This window comes from Perna viridis, chromosome 2 (assembly GCF_037379345.1).
Source record: "Perna viridis isolate PV_CMFRI_1.1 ecotype Kerala chromosome 2, ASM3737934v1, whole genome shotgun sequence".
Lineage (NCBI taxonomy): Eukaryota > Metazoa > Mollusca > Bivalvia > Mytilida > Mytilidae > Perna > Perna viridis.
In genome coordinates this window covers 50,443,970-50,458,251 of record NC_142446.1, presented here as the reverse complement: position 1 = coordinate 50,458,251, position 14,282 = coordinate 50,443,970, and the positions used below count along the sequence as shown (strand labels likewise).

The 14,282-nt window shown below is 31.8% G+C and overlaps 1 protein-coding gene across 10 annotated transcripts in view; it reads right to left on the bottom strand.

The window, feature by feature from the left end:
• LOC148625632 (serine/threonine-protein kinase D1-like) overlaps window positions 1-12,231 on the bottom strand; it is a 79,357-nt gene extending 67,126 nt beyond the window's left edge. For all 10 annotated transcript variants that reach the window (XR_015919959.1, XM_088569272.1, XM_088569266.1 and 7 more), the window contains exon 1: window positions 12,001-12,231. Coding sequence is in view for 9 of the 10 variants with exons in the window: in XM_088569272.1 (XP_088425398.1) it covers window positions 12,001-12,138 (138 nt within the window). In the remaining variant the exon portion in view is untranslated. The remainder of the gene's footprint in view (window positions 1-12,000) is intronic.
• Window positions 12,232-14,282: the final 2,051 nt, after the last annotated feature.

Genomic DNA, 14,282 nt, shown 5'->3' with positions numbered 1-14,282 from the left:
CCAAATGTAAAATCTGTTCTACAAACACTATTTTAGGCCAAAAAAACAATATAATAATAGCATCGTTTCCTCCTACCAGCAAAAAAAAAATAGAGCAGGTAAATAGGGAAATTATTTGATTTTTTTAACGGGAAAACAATCTATACTTTACTGTGCAAAATGCTGATAAAAAGTTTAGTGTAGGCACAAAAAACTAGGGTAGGTAGGGTAATGGGAACGATTATATTATTATTTTTGGCCTTATTTAGAATTAGTTGGTATTGACCAAATTGACACATAAAGGTCTTAAATGACAAATATTTTGATTGTATCATATTTCTACGGTAATTTACACACTTTTAATTATTACCTGTGTCACTGATACATGTACATTGTACATGTACAACACAGCACTGCATGTCTGTATACCATATGTTAAACCAATTACATTTGTAAAGGTAGAACACATATTTATGACCACTGAATGGTTAACAAAGTACTACTTCAGTATACTTCTAGGAGAAACAATAATTACCATACTCAATGCATTTTTTCTGAGAGCTGGACTAGTTAAACCTAGCCAATATTCTCGACAGACAGTGGAATAGAACATATCTAGTAACTGTCAATGTTGATGGCCATTTAGATGCACCAATGTCATCTTTAAGAATTTATAACCATGCATGCCACAATCTCTTTGTCTGTTCTGACATACAGAATGTTTTAATATGTCTGAAAGGAAATTGTCATTCACAAGAGAGATTGTTCTATAAGTCTTAAACTTGCTGACCTTCAGAGTAAGTCTGACAATACATTTGTCTACCAGTTGTGGTTGTCTATCATCTACAATGATTATAAGTCAATTCATAAAATATTTGTAGGGATGTCAATAGCAGCCGTCAACTGGCAAAATTAGACAGCTACTAGCTTATCTTTTGACATCTACTATATTTTCAAAAACGGGTGAAGTCAACCTGCTACTTTTTCTTTTTTTCCCCCTTCTACCGGTACTTAAAATGCTACTGACATCCCTAATTGGACATATCAGTTCATTTGTTCTTTTGGTCAGAATTCTTTCTAAAGAGAGTTCTACTGGTACACCTGGTCCATGCTCCCAGTTTTTAGTGGAGTCTGGGTTGCTCATTTATTTCTGTTGCTTTGTAAGTATTATTTTGGTTATTTCATGTTCTTCGTTGTGTATGTCTTGGTTCCCTTGATTACCCTTTATAATTTAAAGTTCAAAATATGGGTAGATATGATAATAAGCAACTGGTATACTCTTTAGAAGACAATATGCTGAAGAGTCATGTAAATTGGAAATACTTTAGTCTTTCTCGTTCCACAGAAGGAAAATTTTGTATGCATTAGAACTGGTCAAATTTTTTACAATTACTTTTTTTCTTGGTCTAAAAAAATGTCTACTATATCTTTTAGTGCCATCCACAATTCTAACAAATAACTCTTTTCTGCATCTGAGGATATTTTGGTGTAATGAAAATGTACATGTACTAGTAGTTCCAACTGCAGTCATAATATATAAAACATAGGTCACAAGGAAACTGTAAAAGCCTTAAACAACCCTTGACATAGGTACACAGAGTTAACCACAGAATTTTATTTATCATTTATATCAAGCTGTTGCCAAACATTCTATGCACCTATAGGCATTTTTAATTTAAGTAGCACTCCAGCTAAGAATCATGCAAAATGTGATTCATGGATAAAAAGCCTATATATTTTTATTTATGATATTTTGTTTGAATTGCCATAGTAAAAAGAATTAACATTCAGTTTTTCATATCAGCTGTGTTCTATGGAGATGAAAATTATATAGAATGCACTATAAATTTCAAAATTAAGGTAGATAACTCTGTAAATGACCTTCAAATACAATAGAATCTATTGGATTTTCAATGTTGATTATCTCCTAAGAGCAGGCAGATTTGAATGAATAATTACACATTTCATAGTATAGTCCCATAAAACAACTTAATTGCAAAAATAAAAATATGTAGTCTTTTTCAAGGTGTATCACATTTTTTTGGATTTTGCATGATTCTTACAAAGACAGCTACTTTAAAATAGATAAACATCCTTGCTTACTACATGAAAGAATCAAAAGTATCAAAGTTATCAAGATAAAGCAAAACATAACATGTCTGCTTCTTGGTACCCTACCTACCCTATTTTTTTTGCCTATCATAAACATTTTATGGTCATTTCTCCCAAATATTGTTAAAGTCTAAATTGTTTCCCTATTAACTCAATGTAAAATGTTCTTTTGACAAATAGTATACTTTATTATATAGATAACAGTGTTTTATCAAATGTTCCCAGTGTAATAAATTTTGATAATTCACACTGTGAAATAAATTTGGTAATTTCATTCTCCGACTTTCTGCCAATCACAGAATGTAAAAGTCGTGTTAAAAATATTGATGAATAATGAAGAAAATCTACATAATATATAGAAAAAAATCAGTTGGTTATAGTGAATAACCAAAATATGATCACTTGTGCCAAGAACGGTCAAGGATTTAATTTGTGTGGGAAACTTGTTAAATCTAGGCGTTCTTCAGCACTCGTGATATTATTTTGGTTATTCACTCATTCAAATTAATTATCCTATTATTCCCTACCTATTTACCCTTTTTTTCTTGCTGGTAGCAGAAAACAAGAATTTTTTTTGGGCCTAATAATAATTTTTCAGATTTTGTTCAAAGCTTTAAAAGATACGCTATTTAAATCACATCTGAAATAAGGCTGTTTCCCCTAAGGAAACTTTCCCAGTTAGTCCAAAAAAAGAGACTAAAATGTATCCTAAATTATCAGATAAATTAGATAACCAAGGTGTATGATATGGTGTTTCTTTTTTTAAATAATTCACTGATTTATTATTTAGGACTTATCTTTCTTTGTTATCCCCTATAAGACTAATAATTTAAACTACAAATTCAGTTTTGTACTATTATCCCTAATTTCCCAATTTACAACAAAATGGCTCATATTTTCCAAAGTAAAAAGAGGATTGGGTATGGGGTAATAAGGTAACTGCTTTACCAACTATGGTATAAATATACATGTACAAACACTGAATATATTTGTAAAGTTGTAACCTACATATCATAAGAAGTCAGGAAGTAAAAACCAAAATCCACCTAGTCATTTACAACTAAACAAATATCTGCCTGTCCTGAACACTGAGGAAATTGGAAACCTGTGTAAAACCAACACTTCTCTAAACTAAACAAAATCTTCAGACTTTATGAGGTTCAGTTATACAGGTTTCACTGTATATAAATAATATACAGTGGTATCTGCCTTAACAAAACCCTGAAAAATCTGAAAACCTGTCTAAACCGGATACATGTCCCTTTTAAAATCTTTTTACATCAATCATTGTATTTTGAACCTTCATAAACAAGACACCAGTCTAATCTGCACAAATTTTAAGTCAAAAAGGCAGGTTTGACTGTAATTATATTAATGGCAATTTATCTATAAAGCATAAACATTTACATAGGTTTAACTTAATCAGTGTTCATGCCTTTCCTCTTATCACTTTCACTACCTGTGTGGGTGGTGGTTCAAGTTACCTGTATACTGGAAATTAAATGGCCACACCTTAAATAAGTGTAATGTCTTCGTCATAATTTAAAAACTTAAATAGCTTGTAATCTTCATGTTTAAGATCAAATATCACACGAATATAGACATAATTAGTATCAAAATACAAGATTTTATTTATCAATCAGTGGTAACTTATCTCAAAATGATGAAAGCTTTAAAAATGAAATTGAATGACATATGATACATGTACATGTGTACAAGAAATGCTGAAACAAGTAGCAGTAAGTAATTTGTTAAAATATAATTCAGAGAACATGTAAATAAATACATAGTACAAAAAAAACTGTACAAGAAAAGTCATGAAACAATTGATTTACAGTTAACACTGCAAAATGTAGAAGGCTATTTGAGCACATATCATGAAATCATTGAAGTAACATGGTGTTATAAGGCACTAAATATGAACATTTTTACATGTTATATTTGTCAAAATATTGAAAGGTAAACAAAAAACAGAAAAAAAGAGAAAAAATAAAGGGACCAAGAAGATAACAGCTTCAAATCTATGAGACTTTAAACTTTAGTTTTTTTACATTGTAAGTATATATATTACACTTGTGTTCCCCAGCATGAAGATGTGAAAGTCCACGATAGCTGCAATTGGTTCATTTGCCTACATATTCTAACAGAAATGGAGAAAACGTTTCAAACACAGGAAAAACAGACACTCAACAAGCATCATATACATGTACTCCAAGATCTTAAAGAGCTATCATGATTCAGTAACTGCACTGGTAACTAAATCAGTACATAAAACTATATACACTTGTTCAAGAACACTTCACCCATACTTAAAAAAGGCCTAAAATGTACAACATGTAAAAAATCCTAAGCTTGGATTTTGGCTCAATTGCTTCCTGAACTGATATGTTTGATTAAGTCAATATATGGATATGTAGGTCACTTACTAATACTTTGGTAGTAATAGGTTTTCATACAAACATGTAAACGGTAGGTGATTTCCTGTGAGTATATTTTAAAATATTCCCAAACCATTCTAACAAAAATTGTGTTGACAAACAACAGTAAAGGCCCCCCCCCACCCCCCAAAAAAAAATGTTCCTGTATACTCCTTTAAGGTTACTCCCAAAGCAGAGAGTTAAAGCTAGAGAGAGAGAGGGAGAGAGAGAGAGAGAGGAGTAAATTAGGTGATCATAGCTAGATACCCTAATACACATACAAAATTAATTTGTGAGATTAGGATCATAATTCTTGAATTGTGAATAAATTCAATTTACTTGCACTCAACACAAAATCATATTTTATGGTTCAAAGCAATGCATTAAAGTTAGAAAATATTTGGTTCTTAACTCATATTCTCCCCCTTTTAAAGTCTTACAGACTGATTTGAGGTCAATGTGTACCCAATGTTAGAAATTCAGAAAAATTAAAGATTGCTTTCACGAAGAAAATAAGTTTCTCAAGTGAAAAATGGAATGGGTCATACGTAATGAATTCACAGTATTACAAAAAATGCTGAAGTGTTGTTTAAAAAAATTAAAGTATGGCTCCATTTTACATGTATATATCATATTTTTAAAAACCACACTAAAACATAATTGTCCTAGTAAAGAATATGTACTTATTAAATATAAGTTTCAGGGACTCTCAAAATCTGTCGTAAACAAATTTAAAAGAAGTGTTTACAGAAACTGAAACAATCCAATTTTTCAATTGCTTCCTAACCTACCAACCCTTTATTTTTGTTTTTAACTTTATTGGAAACACACATCTTTTAGGCCGCAATATTACATATACATACGCTATCAGGGATTGAATTTCAGTATTTTTCTACTAGCTAAATTTAGCAAGTACTGAAAATTTACACGCACTAAATTTAAAGTTTTTTTAGGTTATTTCTGGACTTAATTTCTACCAGCAAATTTGAATTTTAACTTGCATTTTGCAAGTAACTGACTATTGAAGTCAAAATCTCCTCTTAAGCAATCTTAGTGATACATGTACATTGTGTAACTATAATTCACTAGCATTCATCTACCTGTAGATTGAAATTAAAAATGTTTATTATGATGAATGTACCTGGTTTGGATTTTTTCACATGCATGTAAATACATGTACACACAGTACCAGTAAAGAAAAGAATTTTGCACTTAATTACAAGTAAAGGTAGACAGTTGACATTGATACAATCTGACATGTTATGGTGCTGTTGTATAATTGGCTATTTTACATCTTTCAATTGTAACTTCTATATTAACCTTATCAAAAAAATAATGATGTGACAATTATTCAATTTCATGAAAAGTTTAAAGTGGCACATGTATCTCTGCACTTTGAACCATGACTACCATTTGGATAAATGTATTGGAAGAAATTTGGACCACAAGAATTTTTCATTTACTGAGGAGTGGATGATATTTTACAAGATCTAAGAAACAGACAGTGTGTGGGTTGCCAGACAAAAGCTTATAATTGTCAGAATTGTAATTAACAGTACAATTTTCTACAAGTACTTGTAAGTCCTCATGGTAAAGAAGTACTTAACAGGCTCATATTCAAATTAGTGGTGGTCCGAGGTCCAAGACTCTTGATTTCCAACCTTGGACTTTTGAAATTTCTTTTAACTTAGGTCCTGGACTCTTTTCGTTGACATTTAATTAAGGACTTCCTGTGATTCTAAAGTGGATCATTTATTCCTAACTCTGAAAAATCCTGAACCTTACATTCTTGAAAGTAAATTTGAAACTGTTGGTTTAGAAGAAAAGCATTTAACCAATTGCGATAAATGAAATATTGAAATGACATTAAATGCAAACTGAAGGTTGTTATAACTTATGAGTATCAGAAGATTTTTTTTCTTAATATAAATAATGCTCAAATGATTGTTTACCACATTGTCAGATGTACATATCAAATTACACATGTTTACGGCCCCACCAATGAATCGTTTATGGCCTCATCTAGACATCGATGACAAGGAGAAGTAGAATCTGCTTAAAAAATATTAATTTTTACATTTTTGTCTATGTTATCTATTACAAAAACTTTTCCCTGTCAAAGACAAATAGGAAAAGTGAGCACAAAGAAGCAAAAGTTTTTATTCATTTCTCCTTCTAGATTATGCCCTGAGACAATCGGAATTACTTTGCCAATTTTGGCTACACAAGAAATGACGACCTCAGATGCAGAAATAAGAATTTCTTTTTGAAAAAAAATTGCCAGAATTGTAGCCATGCACAACTCAAAGTAGATCTATCCACCTGGTGATTCTAAAGAATTTGGTTAGATATCACTAGAAATAAAGAATAATAATTCTGTCAAGAATTTTGGCGTAAAGTGCTAGGAAAAAAAAAGTAATGGTAAAAATTTCAACTAGTAAAACTATAATTTCAGAATCGGATCAGTCAAATAAGACCTATTATTTTGCCTTTTCCCTTCAAGGTTTTTAATAGTGTAACTAGAAAGGCAGAGGAATTCCGATTGGGCCCTGAAAGTTATCCCTTGTATTTAAAGCCAATCTTAACTTGAACTAGGCTCATGCCATAGTATCAATAAAACATTTTTCATACGTTTAAACTACATATATTTTCTGATTCCTCAAAAACATGCATAAAAATCATAAATTGTATCATGAGCTTATAGTACTTTGGACTGTCACAACATTTCAACAAAAAGGAAGTATGTGTACATGAAAAGAACAGTAACACTTCCTCTATGTATAGCAATAGCCTAAAGACAATACAAATCCATTTAATTTGATCTTTACATGTAATTACTTTGATGAAGACGGATGTACTACAGGTATCGATGGTGATCAATTCTCATAATCTTATCCACACATTGAACCTAAGGCTAAAATTTAAATTTAAGTTTGTTTTCCCTTACCCTGCCTACTCATAAAAATTGGCCCTACCCAAATTATTTTACTGCCATCCTCCGACAAAATTTTAAAAAAATTTTCAAGGCAACATTTTTCACTTCTTTGATCATGGTTTTTACAGAATCAGATGAACTTCGAGATGAAAAATTTCCCTACCTACATGTACCTACCCAAAGGTAGGAGATAGGGTTGGTAAAGGGAAAATTAACATTATTTTAAATGGGGCCTTAAAAAGAGCTTTTGACCTGTATTCTGTTCCTTCCTATAAACGTATTCCACCTTGGCACTGGAACATGATGCATGTCCTATCACAAAAGCTGTAGTTATTCAATGTAGAGTTCACTGTTTGTTCTTATGAGAAAACTACTGGTATGAAACACTAAAATAGTGGTAGTCAGGCTAGAACTTTTGGGACAAGTCCCACCAAAAAGCACTGTGCTTTTAATGTACATATATTTAAGTTTACAGGAAAATATCTGTTGTAACAAAAATGAACATTCTATTTTCAACTTTCTAAGATGTCCCTACATTGTATTGATGATATTCCAACTTCAAGAAAAACTCATTAATTTAGATGTTCCCCATTTCTAGTAAAGATTATCTGGGGTAAAATGGTAGGTCACACAATCATGAGCAAGGAAGAATTTTATGCAGGAAATCATTTTTTATGGATTTAAATTAAAAAATAGATTCTTAAAGCTTATCAATGCTCTTATTATCTACAAAAGAAAAATTGGCATTGATTATAATCATTTTGGAAGGCCAACAATGTTTCAGACAAAAGCTTTGCTATAAGAATATGTTTATTTTGGTACCAGTTTTTTTCCAGTAGAGTGTATAATTACAAAGCAATTCCAGATTTCCTAATTTGGAATAACATCTATTCAGTCTTACAAACATCTAATTTTAAAATAATTACCAAAAAAAGTACGAAAACTTAAAACTCATCATGATGTTTTAAAGTCTAAATAAAATGCTTGATATACATGTACATGAACATTTCATTACCAGCCTAACCATAGTCATTATATCCATTTAAGAATTAAAATATAATATATTTTTGAATTATAAAAAAAAAACAACATCTACATGTACATGTAACTATATCATTAAGGAAAAACATACAGTATAGTTAACATATTCTGTATGAAGGTGCTATAAATGTAAATTGACAAAATTGTCATGCGATAGAAATTTCATTTACAAAGCTTTCTACATTTACATACAATGTATAAGACATTGTCAAGAATCCATTCATTGTAACGTGAAAAAATGATATTCATATATTGAACAAACATATATACAAATGAACAGCTTAGATCAGGTGATCAATGATGTTGATGCATGATGCATGCAATGAACATTGTGTACACGATTTGTACAATGCCACATACTATTAACTCCATACATGTTAGTCAAAGATGTCTCACACCACCATGTTTTCGAAAGAGTAATCAACGGAACCAAGGTTATAGCGGTAATCAAAAGAATGTAACCCAGGGACTAAGACCAGACATGGAAAACAGACATACACAACAAAGAACATAAAGTAACTAATATCATACATACAAAGTAACAAAAGCAAATGAGCAATTCGGACTCCAATAAAAACTGGGATCATGGACCAGGTGCACGGTAGGGTAAGCGTCCTCTGCTTTTCTAGAAACACCCGCTGAGTTGCTCATAAAGTCAAGTCTGGGGTAGACAAACGAGGAAAGGAAAATGAGTTCACACATGTCTAAGGCAAAGTTGTTTTCAAGATGTAGTGAAAACTGAAAGATCAGTCACAACAGATATAATTCAATTGTACTTTTTGCATTAAACTGTACATTTCTGTACAATTCTTTATGAAAATGTGGACCTGACTTTTATAGAACCATCTAAAACTTAACAGGCTAAGTACAATACCATCTCCTTGCTAAAGAGAAGTGGAGGGGCATTACATACCAGAGAAAGATCCATGCTCCATTAAGCATCTCTGCATCCCTCTTAATACAAATGTACATGCACATGTGATTTTAAAGTGTTCTGACACACGTACATGTATTCTGATAAACAATGTCACCCAACCCATTTTATATGAAATGAACAATGCAAATAACTTATTTCTCCTTCAACCGATATAAATGTACAAATGTACAATGTACACAACAGAAAGAGACATACCATGGCTGATCACTGACAGGGTGGTACACCACTGTTAGTGGTAGCCCCAACTTTGTTTATCCAAATAGAAAGTTCCCTTTTTTAAAACTTAGAATGCTACATTGTAGGTTATGCCAAACAACTTCCAAAAAGAATTTTTAAGATAAGTTATTAACCTTAAGAAATAACAACGTTATTGGCTATCACTAAAAGAATGGAAAACCACCACGTGTTTGTCAGTGATCAGACATGGTATGTCTCTTTCTGTACTGTATTATGTATATACTACAAAATGCACATTGTGATATTCTAAAACAAATTGACAAATCTGTGGGTCTGTGTATTACATCTACCATATTACACATGAGAGTGCCCTCCTCCTGTGCCCCTCTACATATGTATATTCAAATTCTAGCTATAACACTACCATGTATTATAAACAGTTGCTCAGAACACTCAAAGGTACATTGTACAATGTAGCTAAATGTAAATGGTAGAGAAGTCAAAACATTATAAAATAAAAATCAAGGATCTCATACAAACATGTATATCATATTTCTAGCACATGAATTTTCTCGAATTCCAGTTAAATGTACTACACTTCAATATACAAGTACAAAGTATGTGCAGGTGCCATGAAACAAAGATGACCATGACAGGGTCTAGTATACAAAATGTACATTTACTACAGATCTGATAGAGATAGAATGATTCTAACAATTTTGGAAAGGACAAGTTCCACTTACAAGTGATTTTAGACCCCTAATAATCTGAATTTGTAGACTTTGAAACAGAATTATAACAATCAACAGTTTTTTTTTTTAAATAAATAAATTGCACATGTGCATGTACATGTATGTAGTACATTGCACACTGACATATCAAAGAAAAATAATATTAACTAATTCTTTTCAAATAATTATTTTGCAAAACTACATGTAGCTTTATTTTATTACATGCATCATAATTTTTTTTTCAAAATTGTAATACCTGCACAAACATACATGTAAAACTACAAAATCTTAATGGATAAATAAAGAGTAAAAAAATTGCAGAAGAGTATTGATCTGGTTGACAAAGCAGTTCATGCTCAAAAGGTTTTTTGATTTCCTGCTTTAGGGGATGTTTAAGAGAATCAGCCATTTTGAGCAGTGATCATGTCCATGTTAATTTGAAACAGAGTTAGAAATAGTAGCCTGATTTGCAAATATGAGCAATTCCCTTGGCATACTTTCGTTAAATAATGGTGAATGTTTTTTTTGGACTTGATTTACCTTGATGTTGTCATTTGTTATATAGACTTTTCTTTTCAAGTTTCGACTTTTGCTTAGAGTTTATCAGTTTGGTAATTTTGTTAATACCCTTCAACAATTCATAAAATAAGGGGCCAATTTCACCAGCAAATATACCACCTATGATGTATCAGCTACGATTTCCTGAAAATGGTCTATGTGATCAGCATAAATGTACAAGTCAGTGTAGGGTATACATGTACTCTACATGTATACCCTACATTGACTTGTACATTTATACAAGTGGTTATTTCAATGTACATAGAAGCATTATTACAGTGCTACATGAATTTTTATTTTGCACTTACAGGTGTTTTTGGACCCCTAAGTGCTTACAAAATAAAGCTACATGTAGGTTTGCAAAATACTTACTTGAAAAGAATTACATATGTACATGTATTTTTGCTCTTCCTGGTGAGTTATGTGTACATGGAAGACTTGAAATCTACTGATTAGTCTAGCTTACAGAAGATTTTTTTCAATGAAAGTTTTTACAATTTTTGGATTTAGATTATACACTGGTGCATTTGCTGCATTTCACCATTTCCATTTATTCCACCATACACAATTGTCAATTTTTATTTCATTTAACTTATACAAAAAATATCAAATTCACAGAGGTACACTGTACAAGTGGAGTACCGAGTATGTGCAATTTTACATGAATACTGATAACTTAGTAAACAATTTTAGTTTGATGAATGTCTATTTACATTGTACCACTGTAATAATGTGTCTATGTACATTAAAATAACCACTTCTATAAATTTTGTAGTCTGCTTATTATGATTTCAAATTTAAAAAAGGCAAAACAAAAAAAAAAACAAAAAACAAAACAAAAGCAAAAACAAAAACAAAAAAAAAAAAACCTTGGTGTTAGTTACCACTGAATTAGCTGCATATGGACAATCTACTTTTTTTATTCTCCTGTATTTTGAGTACAGTATCATACTGACTGTCTTAAATAGTACCTAGCACTTGAATTAGATCAAATTCATGGACTGTGCAAAATTGAACAAACTGCATCACTTACAGTAAAAATCGTGAAACATAATGTGTCTACCTCAGTTTCTGTAAACAATAACAATATACACACCATCAAAACAGACTTACCTTCCTGTCGACAAAAGAACAGGCGATTTCTTTCAAATTAGCAAGTGTAAGCTCCCCTTCGACATTTATTTGATCCCTTGTTAGACCTATTTGCATTTGAAAACTAAGAGATTTCTTGCTATTATTCGTGTCATCCATTTTTCAGTGGACAAATCGCACCCATGAATGTAGAAGCTGTCACCTCATCAAAATGTCATCTTGCTCATTGGTGACTTCCGGGTGTGGTAGGAAAATTTCGTTCCATTATTATTCCAGTCAAGAAAACAATAGCTGTGCGATTGGTTGTCACTGTTTTATCAATACATATAATTTTATTGAAACTTAGAAAAGATTTCGCATACAATGAATGATTTAAAGAGACAATTGATTAATGAATATCAATTTATGATAAAATTTCTCCCAACACCGTAAAGACCCAGAAGCCATTGGAGTTTCCGGTTTGAGAGGACCGTTCGATTGCTAATTTAGGCAACTCTTAAAATAGACAATACTGATTTGATTATTTAATAAGCGTTCTTATATTTGACTATTTCTTTTTTTTTCACTATATAATTTTAAACCGTTTTGTACCTTTTATATATTAGAAGTATTTGAAGGTGATACCTGTGTTTATTCAATTTGTCTCGTAATTGCTGAGCAGTAAATAATGATATATTCGATTTTATCTGAAAAAAAAATGAGTCGGCGAGGCAACCCAAAATCTGGGATCACCCCTGTATAAGTTATATAATAGTGGGGCTGCATATTTGTTAGCGGAAGTAATCCCCTGTGGGGAGCGAAGAGAGATTAGAACACGAGTTTGGGTTATTTGTGAAAATTTCTGGTTTTCATGTTCAAAATGTCTCAAAATTATAATAAATGAATGAATAAATAAGCTTTTTTTTTCAGAGTCGGCGAGAAATACATAATAATAAACATAAGCCCTATTGAGCTTTTTATCGATAATAGGAGCACACGCGGAGTCCTTACCAGATGACACCGCACCTGACTAGTTCATCATTGTTTCGCATGAACAGCAACATTTTTCTTTACTCCTGCATTGTATCCGTCCCGCGAAACACAACTACTACCACCTTCCCGCTCTGGGACTTGCCTATCAGCCCAACATTAAAAATGTCACTGTAAATACATGATTCAAACTAATAATCAAGACCTCGAATTCTGACTGTTTCAATTCAAATATTCCGATCACTTTTGAAATTAATTCCTTGAACCAATAACACCATGAACTTAAATTTAAACTGGACCTATATTGTTGAAATCGTGTTACTCAAGATGTGTTTTAAAAGCTCCAGTGGCGGATGCGAAGCGGGGTGTGGGGTCCAGTGTATGGTTGGAACCCCCTCATTCCAGAGGTTGATCCAGACACTTTGAAAAGGAGGGATGCCAGCCGGGGTTCCTCAGAAAAAGGGGTGTCAACTCCTGAAGCCCTTCTGGATCGTAGATTCGGTGACCGATCAATCACAAGACATATATCTAAAAACTTGAGATGAGGTTCTTTTAAACTAAAGGTAAAAGGATTTGAATCAGCGTGTGTACTTATCAATTACACCGGTGTTTCCTAAAACATGTTATATACAAGTATAGATCATAGAGCCGTAATTTAATTACATCTTTATGTACAGACGTGCTATACATTGGCGGATCCAGTATTTTAGTTTCAGGGGCGTAAATAGAGTAAGTTGCAAAAAGGGAAGGAATGAGGTGAGATACAGCAAAGGCGTCAGCGTATTGATAATCTAAGTAAAATTAAGAGTCACTGAAATATCTTAAAGAAGTGTTATCTGTCTGAGAGCTCGCAGTGTGAATGTGGTAAATTAAGGGAATAGAAGAAAACTATCATTATTTTTGGATTGGTCCAAACTATGCACTGTAGATAATGTAGCTTTATTTAGAGCTGTAGAATTTTGCATGGATTTTAGATACAAAAAACTCACTAGGCTATAACAGGGAACTTTTTCCAGTCGACAACACTGAAATAGCAAATGCAGTAATGAAGGTTTAAACAGTGTATGATCGGTCTACATCCCTGGTATGAATGATATTATACTTTGGTCATATCTGCTGATAAATATTGATTTAATGCTCCCTCGACAAGCTCCAACCCCACGTTTTCCTTTTTATATTTATTTTTTTTCCCATCCCCCAATACTTTCATTATTCATATTCATTTTAATACCCCTCCCGAAAAAAGAAGTTTGAGGACAAATAGGTTAATATATTTTATTTTTTTCTTAATATATTTTTTATTTAGATATTATAGAGAATCTTGTAAATAATCA